We start from the raw sequence: 18,805 nt of genomic DNA, 5'->3' as shown, positions 1-18,805 counted from the left end.
ACCATTCTCTCATTCCTAGAGGTAAGGAGTAAAGCACATTGGCACTGCAGTATGAGGACGCTTGAATCACAACTGCACATGCTGGACTTTTGCAGGGATTAAATAAAGGACTTCAGTTACCTGTGTTCTAGAAGATTAATGGCTCAAGTAAGATTTACTGACATACCTTTGTTTCAGAAGAAAGGAAGATTAGAAAGCTTATAAAGCAGGAATATTATGCTCAATTAATTGTTTGTTATCACATGAGGAGAAATGGTTAAATAAGATATACCACCCAAGTCCCTTAATTTTCTTTTCCTCCCTTTCTCTTTCCTTGAAGAAAATTATACCGGCCAATTCATCCCCTGCCTAATATTTAACAAGGGAAATGTGATCGATGATTGCTAGGAGCTGTTGGTCTTATCCCTGGACCTAAAGGGGTGAAATTAACCCACCATTCTTCTCTCACCTCTTAAAAGCCTTGGAAGCAAGATGTTTATAGATAGCTGAGGAGAAAAGGAGAAATTTTCTATTCCCTAAAGGCTGCTTTTAAATAACTCTTACAGAGAGAAAATCTACCAGCTCATTACTTCTATATCCTGAGCATCTTCTGGAGAGAATTGTATTAGCACTTAGTTGCAGGGCCCAGGGTGAACTGGGCAAAATCTCAGGGTGCTGTTTTAAATGGGGCACCTTTGGAGCAGGGGTGACCCTCCCCCTGCTGCTCTGCTGGTGTCTGCAGCCGCACGGCTCCTGCCCCCGCCTTGGAGCTAGCCCTGGCCAACTGCTGCCAAAGCTTCCTGTTTTCTATGGGGGGGGGGAGGAAGAGTAGGGGCACTGAAGTCAGGCTGTCTCCTGCCCCCCCTCACCCATGTGCCCCATCTCCACAGAGCGGGGGACAGGACTCACCAAGAGTGGGATGGAGCTGCTGTGTCTAAAGGTGCTGTGTCTTCAGACTGGTGAGTGCCACTCACTTAAAGGGGCAGCGCGCAGTCTCTCACAAGCTCCCCCAGCTCACACACTGTGTCTCTTTCACACTCACCCCTTATATTGTTGTTGTTACTTGCTGGTACTTCCTGCAAAGCACATATATTCTCTGTAATTTTATTTTTAGTTTTTTGACTGGTCTATGCATTTCATAATTTTATTTCTCTCCTATGCTTAAATTTAATTCTTTGAGTAGTGAGTTCTAAAATGCCTAACCTGTCCTGGCTGGAGTAATTATCATTATTACTTTTATGATCATATTGTGGTTTGTCATTCATTATTTAAAGTGGTACAATCAAATAATAGTATCCTTATAGAACTTTAGCTTGTACTAACCTTAGCAGTGCCAGTTTAAAAAACATTAGCTAAACACGTAACTTTAGACACTGGGCAAATGAAGGTTGCTTATTTTCAAATTGTATTTTTAGTTATATCTGTAAAATAACTTGCATGAAAATCAATGCAGTTCCAACTATGATACTAATAGCAATGATGGAGTCAAACGTTAGTGAGTCACATACATGATTGTGATCAGTAAACATAAATGCCAAAATAATTAGAAAAATAAATTCCCTTACTTAATAAAAGAGAAAATAAAACTTAATCACATATGTTAAAATTATGTTTTTAGTGAAAAACAATTGACTAAAATAGATTAGATAATGGCAGTAACACAGTGTGTGTCTGTTAGAGAAAGTAAGCAGATTTTATTTATCTCTACTAAAGATAGTGTACAAAGTATCAAATGTGTGTTTCTAATATCTGTTAAAGCTCCAGAATTGATACCTCAAGGCTTGGGATTGGGAATATATTGCTGTATTATCTCCTGATTGTTCTAAATTTACATATAAACTTTTAACATGGCTTTAATGGAGTTTGTACATATTTTGTTTTTTCTTTAGAGCGCTCCTGTCAGCAAATTCCTAAGTTATTATTTGCAAAAACCCTAGAGTTTTCAGGTGCCTAAATAGTCCCTGGAATCATGGTTAAAGTTTCCTCCCACCTCCCAAAATCTGAAATGGTGCCCCGTGTGAGCCAGGAGTTGCCAGAGGGCTGCAGGAGGGCCGTTAGCTCTGGCAAAAGGCACAAAATTGAACACCCTAGCCCCGCTCCTTCCAACGCCCCACCCCCTTCCTTGCCTATTCCTCAAAGCCCCACCCCCACTCACTACATTCCCCCTCCCTCCATGGCTCACTCTCCCCCACCCTTACTCACTTTCACTAGGCTAGGGCAGGGGCTTGGGGTGTAGGAGGGGATGAGGGCTCTGGGGTGGAGCCAGAGATGAGGGGTTCAGGGCATGGGAGGGGGCTCTGGGCTGAGGGATTCGGAAGGTGGGAGAGGGCTGTGGGTTGAGGAAGGGGGTTGGGGTGTGAGAGGAGGTGCGGGCTCTGGGCTGGGGGTGTAGGCTCTGGGATGAGGGGTTTGGGCTGCAGGAGGGGGCTCTGGGTTTGGGGGGGCTCAGGGCTGGGGCAGGAGATTGGGGCACAGGCTTACCTCTGGCGGCTCCTGGTCGCCAGTGCAGTGGGGGTGCGAAGGCAGGCTTCCTGCCTGTCCTGGCACCACAGACCGCACTGCATCTCGGAAGTGGCCAGCAGCAGGTCCAGCTCCTAGGCAGAGGCAGCTCTGCGCGCTGCTCTTGCTCGCAGGCACTTCCCCCCAGCTCCCATTGGCAGTTCCCAGCCAATAGGAGTGCAGAGCTGGTGCTCGGGGTGGGGGCAGCACACGAAGCCCCGTGGAACCCCTGCCAAAAGCCAGACCTGCTGGCCGCTTCTGGGGCACAGCGCGGTGTCAGAACCGGTAGGAACTAGCCTGCTTTAGCCGGGTAGCACCACTGACCAGACTTTTAATGGCCCAGTCGGCGGTGCTGACAGCAGCCACCAGGGTCCCTTTTCACCTGGGTGTTCCAGTCGGAAACTGCACACCTGGTCAGCCTACCCGCCAGTATCAGGCCACCCTGCCAGTGCCTTCTTTGTGCCAGGGCTGAGCTCTGGCATCTTTCAATACAAATTAAACACTGGAGGAGGCAGTAGGGCCCAGAGGTGATGGGGGGTGAGGGGGAACCCAGGGAGCCTGGAGTGATGGGGTGGGGGCACCAAAATACCAGTTCGCCCAGGGTGCCATTTTCACTAAGGCCGGACCTGGCAGAGCCTGAAAAGCAAAGTCCGAAAGGCAGCCTTTGGCCATTGGTTTATTCATTTGTTGAAGCCCTGTTTATGTGCTAGAACACAAACCGTATTACTTGCAACAGCATTTCATATAATTTGCTTAATGCACTAGAATCAATAGGTAACCAATGTTAACACATCGCAGGAAGAAGTGATGTTACTTGTTTACTGTATTAAAAGAAAAGGGAAAACAACGTTCAGAGCCAAATCCATCTCCTGTCAACAGGGAACACTCTGGGGCAAATTCAGTGCTTCGGGCTACGGTGCTGCACCTGATCACTCTGAATTTGGCACACTGGGTCAGAGGGAGCAACTGAGGGGATTTCTATCTTGGGGAGACAGAATGCCTCTGAGCGGGCAGACGAAGTGCACCTGCTCCTGCACCCATTTGTGAGTGCAGCTTCCCCCCGCCCAGCTGACTGGTGCTTGGGAGATCAGAACCATGGCATTGCCTCCTCTATACTCCGGGAAGAGAGCAGCCCTTCTGCTCTCCAAAATACAGGGATGTCAGTTCTGCCCAGGGCCAGATTTACACCTTACGTGCCCCTAGATACAGCATCTTCGGCGTCCCCCGCCCCAGCTGATCTTTGTGTTTTCCATAAAAAATTAAATGAAAATAAATATAAACACAGCCTCCCTGGGAAGGCATGAGACCCTCTGCCATGCACAGCACTCCCAGCCTAAGCCAGGACGTGGCCCACCTGTCGCCAGTGAGGCACAATGAGGAGGCTCTTTTCCACAGCGAGTGGTCCCCGGGTGTCTTCCGTCCCTCCTGCAGCCCAGCGCTCTGGCTCTGCCCATGCCCCTCCCTCTCTCTCCCTGGCACGGGGAGGATGCAGTGGGGCGGCGGAGATTGGGAAGGGGCTGGGACACCCCCAGGACCTTCAGCAGCTGCCCTGCCCGGCTGTGGCTCACAGCTCCCTCAGGTGGATTGACTCGGAGGCTCACCCTGCTCCAGCCCCACACGCTGGGTGGCCACCAATCCACATCAGGAGCCAGTAGAATCAGATGCTTTATTGAAACTCTGAAAGTATATTTTTAGGATTGTAGAACTAGTTCAAGTTCTCAATCCTTTGTATCTTGTAATTTAAAGCTTTTTATCTCACTGGTGAGTTCATATAAATATATATACATACACACACACACTCTCTCTCTCTCACACACACACACAGTATATTAAAACAAGGATCTATTTTGATGTTTGTGGATGAAGTTTTCACTCTCACCCTCTTTGCTCTTTTTGGCACAATAATTTTATTATTGTTATTTCCCTACCCCACTCTACTCCATTTCACCCTGTTTCACCATGGGAGTTTTCCTTTTTACCCCTTCCCTCTCCAGGTTCATTTCTCTCTAGAAATCGTTTGGAAGTTTTAATGCCAAGAGATGAAAACTGCTTCATACTTGTGCCATGCTTCAAATAGCCATGAAGAAGGTGGCTGTTCTTAATGCTTGTCAGTATTCAGGAGTGTATCTAAGGTCTTTTGTAACAAATAATTCAGGTTTGTGTGGCAAACTGAATGACAGCTAAAAGATGCAAGTATGCAGTGTTGTTGTAGCCGTGATGGTCTCAGGATATTAGAGAGACTGGGTGGGCGCGGTAATATCTTTTAGTGTATCAGATTTGTGACCTTAGCTTACTAGGTAGATGAAAAATTCTCTCTCTAAGCATCAAATTTCCATTAATGTTGCATGGATATCAGTCCGTTGATTACAGGATCTGAATATGGCTTAAAATAGGAGGTGCTGTGACTATTTGTCAGTTTGCATGAATATAACAAAAATACAGCTGATGTATGATACACATAATAGGATTTCAGCATAGCTTCAGAAATGTGGCAGTACACACCGCAGGAGACATTTCTTTCTACATGTTGCGCATCACTTTCCCTTTGAAGCTGTGGACACTGGGAATCAAGAGGACACATGTTTAAAAATGACACATTACAGACACTACAGCAGAGGTTCCCAAGCTTTTTTTTTGCTGTGCCTCCCCTTCTCTATGGGAACCATGTAACAGCCCCCTCCCCCCAGGAACTCCTGCCCGTCTGGGGCAGAGAGTGACTCATCAAGGGGAGCTGGTGGCTCAAGCCCAGGGTGGCAGTAAGATCCGGCTTGCTCTATCTCTGGAGGAGCCCAGAACTGTGCAAAGTGGACTGGGCTCCTCCTTGCCTTCCCTTCCCCTTGTGTAGAGCTTGGTGCTCTGGAGGGGTTTAAAATCCATAGGGCTGTGGCTGGCCGGGTGCCCAGCGCAGGGCAGCAGCAAGGAGTGTACAGGGAGTCCCTAGCACTCACGGCAAGGGAGAGCAACACAACAGGCTGCTGCTGCTGCTGTGCCCCTTCTCCTCCAACAGCTGTGGACTCCCTGCTAGCTCTCCCCACTGCTGCCCCGCCTGGCCACCTGGCCAGCTGCAGCCCCACATCTCCCTGATAGTCTCACTGTGTCCCCGAGTTTGAAAACCAATGCGTACAGCAAAACCTGCTCTTGGGGCCAAATCCCAGTGTCATCATAAAGCCTGAGAAGCCATACAGTTTGCTGAGGTGTTCTGGGAGAGAAATCCTCCTCTGCAGGCCAGAGAGGAGCTGCTACCACAGCTTTATTGCTCCTGTCACCCTGGAGGAATGGCCATTACAGCCATGGAACTAGTTCTGCAGTAACTCAGGTTCTCTTCCCTCTCCACCTTCATAGTCCCCCTGCACTGCTCCCTGTTATTCAACCCTATCCGCCAGGTAGAACAGCAGCACAAGTTCCAGTACACCCCCTAATAATTATTAAATGAGATAAAAGGCACAGAAGAAAGAAAACATACGAAAAAACGGTGGCAAAGAAATAAAATAAAGAAGGTATTCTCTTCAGTACTTAATACACCAAAACCCAAGATGGTCCACTTGGGCAAACATTCCTTCTGTCCAAAATGCTTTGGTACACGTGTTGCCATTTTATCCTTCTAAGTAGTATATAAAACTGTACACCTCCCATATATTTATTATCTCTAAGACCCCTTAGTGGAAAAGCAGGTTTCTTAAAACAGCCTCTGCCTCCCCCCTCCCCGGCCCCATTTTTATGTATAGTATCCAAAAATGCTTTTACAGGATAGATTAACCATTTCTCACATTTGTCCTCTCAAAATCCTTAGCAAAACAGATAATTTCAGCAAAAATTTTAGAAAACTCAAACATTTTAGGGTCTGAATTTTAGAAAGAGCCTCCACTTCTGCAGAAAGAAAATTGTGCCAGCAAATAATTGTGCCTATAATTTTGCACTCACGGCTAATGCAAATTATAACAGACCTCTAACTACTTGAATACGCAGGTACAAATGTGTAGTTAGGGTTAGATCTGGATCCTATCATATGGGCCCACAAGTAACTGTGTTTACATTTAATTTTACTGATGCAATTTTGCATCCATAAGTAATTGAAAATACTATTATTTGCATGTGCAAAATTTCTTCAATGAACTCTGCTGGTATGAATCAAATAATTATTTGGGATATAGCGTTCAGCCAGTTTTATGCATCAGTGAGTCACCCATACACATATATAAATATTTAGATATTCCAATCTTGCAAGAGTGTATGAAGACATTTGACTACGTCACCTTTGAAACACTTATTTTACTCAACACTGGAAATTCTTACATCTAAAAACAGAGATAACAAATCAATGTCCCCGAAGAGCATTTTTAAATTACCAAAGCACTGTATTTTAATGAGTTTTCTTTGCAATTTGTACACAATAGATTTCCAATACCAACTTGTAATTAGTTCGTTTTCTCCAATCATTATGTATTAAGTCCACTAACATTTTCCAGCTGGTATCTTTTGAAATGAAAGGTATTTGGAAAAATTACTATGCTTTTGCAGTTGACATATAAATACATTGGCACTAGTGTGCAGTTGATATTGTAGAGTAAGAGAAAACAGTCAAACTGATACAGAGCATCAAAATTGGTTCTTACATCAAAGTCTCTGGTTTTGACTGCAAATTTTGTCCAAAAATTTTTGACCCCACAAATCTTAAAATAGTTAAAATAAATAAAATTTACCAACTCTAAAAACTTCTTGGTGATTCTGTATAACAGTTACTTCATGAGACTCCCTGTTCATCCACAGACAAATCATGTTGTCACAATGTATAAGATTTGTATTGATCTAATTTGCGTGTACAAGCTCAGAATGTGAAAGCATTCCCAAATTTCGCCCAAGGAAACTTGTTCATTCCATTGGCAAACACACCCTCCCTTGTGCATTTTTAATTCACATTAGGGATGCGTGAAGAATTAGAGTTTTAGAACTGAATTAGAACCAGAAAGGACGGGGGGAAAAATTCAAAACTGATTTTCAAAACAAAGCATGGGAATGAGAGTCAGAATGAGAAACATTTTTACATTTATAGACAAGAGGGTTCCTATTTGTTCCCCCCTTTTTTCCTGCCCTACTGCCACTAGTTTATACTTTAAAATAGTCTGATCTTGTCTGCAATTTGTTCTTCATTCATTCTCCTGCAATGATTGTTCCTCCCAAACTACAGCTGTGCATTTAATGTGGATGTACTTAGAGATATATGTATCTCTCTCTATAAAGTGTTTATATGTGAAATGTTTTGAAATATGATAAGAATGATCAATGCATTGACTGAACAGCAAGTATTTCACTTTTTTCTTTTGAAAAGTATTCATTCAAATCCTTTTTTCCTAGATAGAGCATCAAGTATCTCAAAATCTCACTATTCATGTACTAGAAAAACTATTATATAGCAGGCTTTCCCAGGGCTCCACTTTGACAATGCCCAATGACAAGCATAGGGCACAGAAGGCAACCTTTGAGAGCCATAAGTGCTTTGAGATTTGGAAATTATCTTGTGTCATAATTTCTGACCTGATCTCGTGACATATTCATACTGTATCGAGCAACTTCAATCAAAAGCTCTCTAAACCCAGTGTGACCTACCAGCAATAGTGGAACTGTTTTAGGATAGTCAAAGCAATCTCTAAAGGGCTGTTTTTTGCTTTCCTATAATCTAATGAAATGCAAAGCCAAGCTGTCAAAAATGAATGTCAGTTTGAAAAACCCTAATGAGCTAATGATTTCTATCTCACTGTTAATAACCTCTTATTAACTAAAGCAATATTGACAAGACAAAGCAATTTTGACTGAATACATGTTTTCCTTGTCTTTGTCATATTTGTATTACTAATTGACCTGTCCACACTGATGTTATAATATAGAGCTAGAGTTTTCCCAGACAGTTTTGCATCTGCCAACCTTCTACTCTCTCATTTGGGAATGACAAAGGTAAGGCCAGCAATGACATACCTAATTTTAATTACCTCCAGTCTGACACAGTTCCTGAAGAACTACCCAAAAATCACTCATCTGGGCATGTTCAACATCCTACTCAGCTGAGTAACATGCTTGCCAAATTACTAGATTGTTTCCATGCTTATTAATTAGATGTTTTCTCTGCTCTAGTTCTTACAACAGCTAGGCCTATTACTACTTGTTATTCATTTGTTGAGTTTTATGAAAGAAAGATAGAAAGTAAGAAGCAGACAAACACATAAAACAGCCAACCTAGCACCTAACCAGCGTTCTTCACATTTCCTGGGATGTGGACATCTTGAAATAATCAAGTTACAGCTGGGATTTTTTTCACTATGTCTCTTGAGCCTGGATGTCTGATAAGGTTCAATAATCAGAGATTGGAAGACACCCACAATTTGCTCTTCTTGCAAGACCCACCAGGAAAATATTTATACTGCTTGACATGTTATTTATGTATGATCAGGAAGAATTTAAATATTAAGCATTTTTCTGCCTTGCTAACAGCTATTTAGAGCAATTTACATGAATGCAAACAAACTCAGAGGGATTGTACTCAGAGGATTAATTAAAAGGACAACGTATCTTTCAGAAAAGCAGAATAGAATGATTCATTTAGAGACAAAGTGAGATATCCATTATTTTGCCCATAATCCAAAAGTGAGAGTTAACTCAACACTTGTATGTAAATAGTTTATTTAAAACATCTGTTAAATTAGTACCTATTAGATACTAGTAGCTTGAAACCAGAACCATTCCACTTTTCAGGAAAGATAAGTTATGCAATTACTCTGGTGCATTCATTTACAACTGATCAGCATATCATAATGTTAAAAATGCTTTCTGGACAGCAGAGTGGGGAGGAAGGGAGAGAGAGAAAGCTACCAAGCAAGCATGAGAGAGGCAGACCGACAATTTTGTAGCTCTTACAGAAATGCCATGGGAGTTTTTAAAATGAACTATGATTTTAAAAGCAACAAAAGAGTGACACAGTGGAGAGTTCAATTCTTCAAACCATCAAGGTCATCTTTGTACCTCCCTTGGATTAGAGCATTCTACAGGTATATGGTGCATTGGGACAAATTTAACGGAACAATTTTGGGGAAGGGTAAATTTGATTCAGACTTTATGATGTCATTGAATTCTGATAATTAGATTTCACAGTCCGTTGAACAGCCATCTTTGCAAGCCTATTGCCATCATTCAAAAGTGATTGACTTAATTCATATGGATCTGAGCAAGAGAGATGCCAATGCACTGGGTCACACCTATGAAAAAGATGGGAGGATGTTGTACCTTTAAAAGCAGCACTTTGGCTTGGATTACTGACATTCTGGCTCATAATGAAGTGATTAACACAAAGTTCAGACACGCAAAGATTACAAAACCAAACTATGCACCTAAGACAACTATGTGAAGAGCAAACATTTTTGAAATGCATTCTACAAGATCATATTAATAAAATACATTTCCCAGGAAAAGTTGTACTTTGACCAGGATTTTCTTTTTACTTACAAAAGCTGCAAAGTTTCTACAGATACATAAACCATCCCACTTTCTAATTCAGGATGCTGACAAACCATTAACTTATCCTAATAAAAGCAGGTTATTTGGGGAAATCCAAAATGGAGAATAAAGTCATAAAATGGGCTAATTTTGTTGTTTGGATGGAGAATATTTTTTTCCACAGTAAGTTCTTTTGAAATATCTTAAAGAAAACCAAGAAGTAATACTACAGACATTTTTGAATACTTATCAATTACTGACTGTTTTTTAGGTAGTATCTCACACCTGTCTGATTTTCATTACCTATTTAAAATTCACTGAACTACAAATCCATTTAAAGCAATATTAGAATTTAGCTTAGGGTTCCTGTGACTTTGAAAACCCATTGATCCAGATATGCTCCCAAGTAACTGCATGTCAAGTCTTTATAGCTGGGTTAATTCACTTTATAGTCTTCTTAATGTACAAGGTTTTATGTTTTATTGCATATCTATTATTTGCAGCATGAGTTGATGAATTAAATGCATATGTGGTTTAAAACAGGTCCAAGGTGCCAGCTGGGACTAATTTTAGAGCACTTTAAAAATTATTATCCCAAACCTTTTTTAATTTAAAACTTGAAATGAACATAACAGAAGCCACTCACTTTAGAAAAGATGAGTATCTGTGGAAGCAGCAATTCTAAGGTGATTCCATTTGCCTTATTACTCTAGATGGACAAATAATACTGAACATTAGCATGCTATTTCAGGAGATGTCAAGTGACTCAGAGCCCACTTCTGCTGCCCTTACTTATGATGAGCATAGAATTTAATTCTATGAGTAGTCATTGGGACCACTCATGGAGCAAGGTACTATGTTTAATGTGAGTAAGGGGGGGGGAGGTAGTATTGAGCTTTTACTTTGCAGTTCTGTAGTTTGTAAAGAGGAATAAGAGGCAGAAGCACCCACTGAAATCATTTTTATCTTACAAATGTTAAACTGACAAGGTCAGAATCCTGTTGGAAATGCCCCTAGTTCCACTGATTTCAGGAGCACTACCTACATGCTTCAAGTTATGCATATACAGACATATCTTGCTGAAATAAGGGCCATAATATCTACCCTTCAGAGGGAGGGTGTGAAACTTCATTAATGTTTGTAAAGCCTTTAACATACTCAGATAAACAAGCTTTGTCTAAGCACAAAAAGTGTTATTATTTTTGGTAGAAATCAGAAGGGTGAGCTTTGAAGTACCAATACATGATTCATAATGGATACTGTTAATTACTCAAAGAAGAATCCATAAAACTTACCAACCCAGGCAAATAATTGATAACTCAAGAGCTTAAAGTTGCGCACTGCTTAAGTACACCTTGCTGAATCAGAGCCAGTATACATGTTGCGAATGGTTAAACAGGTACAGAGATTTGTCCCAAGATCACACGGCAATTCATTAGCAAAGGTGGAAATAAAAGGTATTGAATTCAGGCAGAAGATGCAGGGGAAAAGCCTTACTTTTCTCACCCCTAAAATAACAGCTATTCTCACTCTGTGGTTAGCCAGGTTTCCTGAAAAAAGTTATTGAGAAAATTCAGTGGCAAATCCTACAAGCACTGTTCCTTCTGGCTTCCTAAAGACTACATACATGTTCTACTTACATTTCCAGTAATCCAGCAATATCTTTTAAATGCCATTAACAAGAAGCACAATGAAAGCCAACAAAATAGTCCATTGCCTGTATCTCTTTATCAAATCCATAAAATTCAGTTATTTCCTGGTAAGCACACCTTACCTTAAGGAAACAATCCCCCGCCAATGCTGACACCGCCCCCCCCCTCCCCCCGCATACACATATGATGGAAAGTTCAAAATGAAAACAGCTATTTCATACACACATTTCTGGAGACAGAACATTGTCCTAAAGGATATTCATATAACACCTGGACTGTAAGCCACATTTTGTCATTGCAAAGGAGAGGGGGGAAGAGCATCATGACTTACGGAATGCAGTATAGAGTTCTTGCAGGGTTAAGTAACCATCATTGTTGTAATCATCAAATCGGAGAAGATCTTCCAGAGTGCAATCCAAGAAATCATCCTCTACAGCTTCTTTCTCCATTAGCTGCGGGAACAGAAAGTTATACTAATGCTGAGTTGCGACACATTGTAATTTTGAAAGAAAATTTACCATTTCAACAAATAAAAATGATATGCCCCAAAAACTGAGAATGGTGTAAATTTAATATTAAGGGATCCTAACAGATGTAGTGCACATCACAACTAGCAAGGGGTTTAAATTTGACAAGTATTAAAAACCATTATCTTGAAATCAATGCAGGTATTTTTATTTTCCTGTTTTTCATCTTTACAGTCCTATCTGAAATTTTTTGCAGCCATCTATTGTAATTTATGAGGCAACTGGTTGTGAATTGACTGTTGAGGGGTCTAGGATGTCAGCCATTCCTTATCAGCATGGGTGTAGAACAGGGCTTATCATAACTGTGACTTTTTTTCTTAGCAGTATAATTCTTGCACCCAGATATTCCAGCTGGTGAAGTGAATTAATTTGTTACTGAAGACTCCATGAAATGTAAGATACAAGGGTAATATTTTAGGATAATACCTGTCCTCTGATGAACTTGTTTCGAACAGTTGCACCTGGCACAGATGACATTGTTTCTTTGCTATTTACAGTATATTAGCGTAGGGGGCTAAAGCACAGGCCACTTCTAGTTTATTGCTGCATGAATAGAAATAGGGGCTAATTTTATTTAAAGTGTTCAATTCACTTATGAGGCTTAAGTCTCATTTTCAAAAGCATCTAAGTCACTTATAGTCACTGAGGGGGAGATTTTCAAACTCAGTGGCAGTCGGGCACTTAACTGCCATTTGTTCCTTTGACAATCTCCCCTTATGTCACTAAGGGGAACATTTCCAAAAGTAATTTCTGCATGTCGGACCCTAAGTCCAGTTGACTCTCCTGTGTGCCTAAGGGTATGTCTGCACAGGGATAAAAGCCCTGTGGCAGGGCCATGGCTGACCCAGGTCAGGTGCATGGGGTTCAGGCTGCAGGGATAAAAGATGCTGTGTAGACATTTGGGCTTGGGCTGGAGCTTGAGCTCTGGGACCATCCACCCTCTCAGGGGCCCAGGCTCCCGCCCTAAAGTCTACACAGTGATTTTTCAGCGCTGCAACCTGAAGCCTGTGAGGTGTTTTTTTATCCCCGTATAGACGTACCCACTGCTCCTACATGATTCAGGCACTTTTGAAAATTTTACCAAAGATCCCTTCCCCAAAGAAACTTATGAACTCAACTGCCAATACTGCACCCCTTGAAATCAATGGGGACAGAATCAGGCTACAGGAAACAAACATTTGCAACCTGGGGGACTCAGAGGAGAAGGAGAACTTAGACCCCAACACTGCACCTTTACCTCTGTACGGATGCATTAAACTCATTGTGGCTCTGCACAGTTGCTGGAGTCCTCTGCAGGGCATCTGCTTGCAGGATCAGGTCCCTTAGAAAGATTTTTGTTTGTTAATAAATTTGGTTAGTATTTGGGGGACTGGTTTCAGAGTAGCAGCCATGTTAGTCTGTATTCGCAAAAAGAAAAGGAGGACTTGTGGCATCTTAGAGACTAACCAATTTAATTGAGCATAAGCTTTCGTGAGCTACAGCTCACTTCATCGGTGAAGCGAGCTGTAGCTCACGAAAGATTATGCTCAATAAATTTGTTAGTCTCTAAGGTGCCACAAGTCCTCCTTTTCTATTTGGGGGACTAGCTGAAGAAATGAAGCCCACAAACGCTAACTCATGTCAATGTAATATCACCATCTCAGTATATTAATAAAAAGGAATTAAATGTCATAAATGGAATGTATATGCTTTATATCACTTGAGTAAATTCATATTTTAGTTGTTATTCCTTTGGCTTTTTCTGATAGTTATTACCGACTCACTGAACTCTTTTACCCTCAGTTGTTTCAGGAACATTCTCTCTTGTGACATGTGTGGACCTCTAAACTTGGAAGAAAGAAATAAAAAAGGCATGTCCTCCAACCCTTCGTTATAAAGTAATCTAGCCTTGCAGCAATTTACAATATGTCTATATGATGTGAAAGCATCAACTGCTCACAATATGTGGATCAAGCAACGCCAGTGAATGCTGCATTTTCTCTTGAACTCAAAGTACAGTTATTGGTCTTTCTTTTCAATATTTCCCAACCATGAAAAATCAAATTTAAGGTGTAGACATTTGCTTAAGATTAATAGAGGTTATGGGCCTGCTGCAGGAAGAAGAATCCTAAACACAATGGGAAGAAATTACCATATTTGCTTTATAATAAGATTCAACATAGGATATTTGTGCAGCATGCGGTGTGTTAACATGAAAATGAAATCTTTTGCCAGTAAAAGTTGTGCTACAGTGCATTAGGAGATTGGAGAACCTATCTTATGAGAGGAGACTTAAAGAGCTTGGCTTATTTAGCCTAACAAAATGAAGGATGAGGGGAGATATGATTGCTCTCTATACATACATCAGAAAGATAAAAGGTTGGGAAGGGAGAAGAGTTATGTAAATTATGGGACAATGTTGGCACACAAAAAAATGGATATAAACAGGCCATCAATAGGCAGATCTGTGGCTGCTAGTAGCAAATATCCCCAGTGGCTGGTGATGGGACGCTAGATGGGAAGGGCTGTCAGTCACTACAGAGAATTCTCTCTCAGGTGTCTGGCTGGCAGGTCTCACCCTCATGGTCAGAGTGTAACTGATCACCATATTTGAGGTCAGGAAGGAATATTCACCCTAGTCAGATTAGCAGAGCCTTGGGGCTTTTTTGCCTTCCTCTGCAGCATGGGAGACAGGTCACTTGTTGGTTTGAACTAGAGTAAATAGCAGATTGTGTGTAACTGGAAGTCTTTAAACCAACGGTGGGGAAACTTTTTTGTATCAGGGGCCATTGACCCACCAAAATATATATATATATATATACATCAGTGGCGGGCCACACATGTTCAACTCACCTGCCTGTGGGGGAACGAAGGCTCGGGGCTTCCCGCCCATAGTGGGGTGAGCCCGCATTCACAGCTCCAGCCCCGCAGGCACCGGCTTGCCCTGCTGTGGGGGGCAGCCCTGAGTAGTCCATCCCACCCCTACCTCCCCTGCCCGCCCCCGGGCAGGTGAGTTGAATGTGTGTGGCCCACAGGATGGATGAAAATGAACCTGCCCATGAGCTGTAGGTTCCCCACCTCTCCTTTAAATCATGATTTGAGGACTTCAATAACTCAGACAGAGATTATGGGCCCATTACTGGAATAGGTGGGGGAGGTTTTGTGGTCTGCAACATGCAGGAGGTCAGACTAGATGATCATGATGGTCTCTTCTAGCTTTAAAGTCTATGAAACTATTCCGAGGGCTGGCGCTCTCTCTGGTTTTGACAGGAAATGGCATGCTGAGGAACCTTCCCAACAAAAGTTTAGTTGAGAGTGATACATTTCCACCAAAAATTCAGTTTCCACAAATCAGCATTTTCCAAAAATACGCCCCCCCCCAAAATGTTTTATTTATACTAGTTGAAAGTGCCCTTTATGTACTACTCAAACTCTATTTAACGAAGTGCCATCTTTAGGTGACTTGAAATGATCTCTCCACAGCGCTTCATGTGATGAGAACAGAGCTGGACATCTTTTCTCTAATGAAATAATATCTCCTTGCAAGTATATCCAAAATATTCAACATGGAAAACTTAAAGGTAAAAATAATCCTAGACATAAAATAGATTATGTAGCCCTCTTAGATATGGACAAAATTATATTACTTGTCTTTATGACTAGCATAGACACCAGCCAAAAGCATATGTACTATACACTTATTTCTCAACATATGTTTTACCTCTGACAGTTGTTTCTTTAGAATATATATAAACCCTTTACACATTCCATTCTATATATATGGTCAGAGCTTTAGCAAACACTTAATTCAAAGATTCGTAATTAAAATTAAGTATAATGTAAACGACAGGATCTTTCAATTTATAAGAGAGTATAAAGAAAACTGCTGAAATGTAGAATATTCAGGGTAGAAAAATCTTTAAGAATCTTTCTTTTATTTACAATTTTAGTCTTGGCCTTATTGTATTAAAGGCAATTTGAAGTAATAATGCTAAAAAAATGACCCTTCACCTAGCAAGTAAAAATGTTCAATAAAAGTGAGATCAACCATAACTTCAGAGCTCAATCTTCTAAAGATAGAAATTTCCCTGTCTTCTTTTATATTGAAAATGTATTAACTTTTCATATGACTGACAAGTTTTTACTAGCTCCTTTGATTTCATGTCAGAAGAAAAAAAATAACCCGTGTTAGCTGCAATGTATTCAGTAGATTTATGAAAATGACTTTAAAATACATTGGAGTTTTAAATGGAAATAACATTCCAGTTACCACAGTTGTTAATAGCTTTGTATATCCACAACTCTGAAGTTTTTGTGATATTTCACCGTAATGAGCTCAGAAGGAAACTTCAGTAGCGTCATTCCATTGACTATGGCTGGAGTCGGATTAGGCCCTAAAAGGAGAAAATGTGACCATACTTCTTCATTTTTTATTTCCAAGGATCTTCTCTCACTGAACAAGAATTGTTTGATTTGAATTTAATAAACAAACTGGCAAAGTTATTCTCCCTCCTCTTAAGGCTGGTTTCTGTCTAGCCCTTACATGAGTGCATGGTGGGAGTGGGATGGAATAAGGAGCCATCCCCCTTGCGGAGTTTATATAAGAGACTTGCAGAAGTACAATGCACAGGTAATGCTCCTCATGGATGGATGATGCTCCAAAGCAGGAGGGGATGAGAAGAGAGTCGATGAGGCGGTGGGAGTGGATGACCAGTGGAGTTGGCTGGAGGCTCTAGGAGTTGTATGCTGCACTCCTCCAAGAGGCTGCATTCCTTCCACACTGCAGGGCTCTGGGACGCATTCTGCCTCCACTGCTCCTCCTGGGACAGTGCTGCTGCACATTGCCCCCGGAGAAGGGCTATGCCTAAATGCTACAATGTAGCCTTTAATCCTGACAATCAACTTAACAAACGAGCCTGGTTTTTACAGCAGTGCCTCTACCTTGCCGCTCTACCATAGCAGGTGAGATTGTGATTCCCTGCAGCCTATTTTCCCTTTTAAATAAATGAAAGGAAACAAGAAGTACCAACTTCTGTGCTGGCCACCGACAATGCGATCACAGTATCTCCCACAGCACCACATTTATTTTATTTACCGCTTCTGCTTTGCAGCAAAGCGCCCGTCTTTGGAGTTTCGGATTTAAAACTCTTACAAATTAAAAGACCCAGCTCAGATCAAACACCAACCTACGTAGCAAAGCAGGCAAATTAGTTGAGTTCACAAAGTAGGGAAATTTAAATAGATCCCTCCCTACGAAATCCCTGGGAAAGAAACTGGCCACGTAGCATACCCTGCAAGTCAGCGATGGCATGAGAGTTAAAAATAACTTTAAAAGCATTGTTGCAATGCCAGGAGTCCATTTCAGCACCAGACTTCCACTACCAGCGCTCTAGATCTTTTCTCTCTTGCTTCTTCTGTTGCCAGTCATTTGTAAACAATAGGGAGGGGTGAAGAGGACACTTGGTAAGAGAATGCCTAGGTACCACTGTAACTGATACACAAGGACCAAAGATTACCATAAGGCCTGGTCTATATTGAAAAAGGTTTATTGGCATAATTCCGTCAGTTAGGGGTATGATTTTTTAACAGACATAGTTATGCTGGTAAAATCCCTAGTGTATATGCAGTGCAGTTATAGTACAGATTATTTCATGTCACTGAAAAAGAATAAACTATTCTGGTATATAAGTATAAGGTTATATCGATGCTGCAACTGAAGGTTTGATTGCAACTTGGATAGGCATACCCATTCTAGCTATGATTTAGATAGCATGGCTAAAAATAGCTAGGAAGACATAGCAGCACAAGGGTCAGCATGGGCTGTATAAGCCCCCCCAGAACCTTGGATCCATACTCATAGTGTCAGCCTGTGCTAAGAGTCTGGGCCACGGCATCTTTACTGTTATTTTGGGGCGTGCTGGCTAGATTCAAGCCAGTACAGTTACGCCAACCTGAGCTGCAGTCACACTTCCAGTTGCAGTGCGGGTGAATACATACTACATCTGCTACTATCAAGCATAGACAAGGCCTAAGCGTGTTCTCCTCTGGGAGATGTGGATACGCAGCACCCTGGAAAATCAAACCCATAGCAACTTGCCCAAAGCTGCCCAGCATATTAACGCTAGAGCTGATTTTAAAACTCAGGAGCTTCCAACTTCCACTCTTGTGCTGACTAGACCTTGCTGCTTCCTCACTGAAATAGTACTTCTTCTTAATTCTTAATTATAAACCAAACCCTACGCAAAAAACTAGCTCATTGAGTTTTGCCTTCTATTTTTTTCCCTAGAAATATGGAGCAAATGAGGTTACACTGTGTGATCTAATAACTATAAATGGCTAAACCTTTTTTCAGTGCAAGTTCAGTTTTAATGTCCTGATGGAATAAGCGTCACATAAATGGAGAATGAAATATGAGAGTAGAACAGACAATCAAGTGTCAGCCTGCGTAAAATAAAGATATTGTCTTACATCCATCACCTTTCCTTAAAAAAAAATATCAAATTTAGATCAGCTACTTTATATATTCATAGCTATGAGATCTAAGAAAATTTACTCTGACACCTTGAATTGTCTAATCTTATGTCATGTCAACTGCATTAGGATTAAAGCTACAGGAAACTGTTCTACCTACTAATAAACTCATAAGAGGAGTAAGCTTGCTAGCCTGCCATTTGTCTAGTCGATTCA

At 41.4% G+C, this 18,805-nt stretch overlaps 1 protein-coding gene across 7 annotated transcripts in view; it reads right to left on the bottom strand.

The window, feature by feature from the left end:
- FSTL4 (follistatin like 4) overlaps nucleotides 1–18,805 on the bottom strand; it is a 776,177-nt gene that overhangs the window by 190,012 nt on the left and 567,360 nt on the right. For all 7 annotated transcript variants that reach the window (XM_073355595.1, XM_073355592.1, XM_073355594.1 and 4 more), the window contains one exon: nucleotides 11,944–12,064. In XM_073355595.1, coding sequence (XP_073211696.1) covers nucleotides 11,944–12,064 — 121 coding nt within the window. The remainder of the gene's footprint in view (nucleotides 1–11,943; nucleotides 12,065–18,805) is intronic.

The sequence above is a fragment of the Lepidochelys kempii genome, chromosome 8 (genome assembly GCF_965140265.1).
Source record: "Lepidochelys kempii isolate rLepKem1 chromosome 8, rLepKem1.hap2, whole genome shotgun sequence".
NCBI lineage: Eukaryota > Metazoa > Chordata > Testudines > Cheloniidae > Lepidochelys > Lepidochelys kempii.
This window is presented reverse-complemented; position numbering and strand designations above follow the sequence as displayed.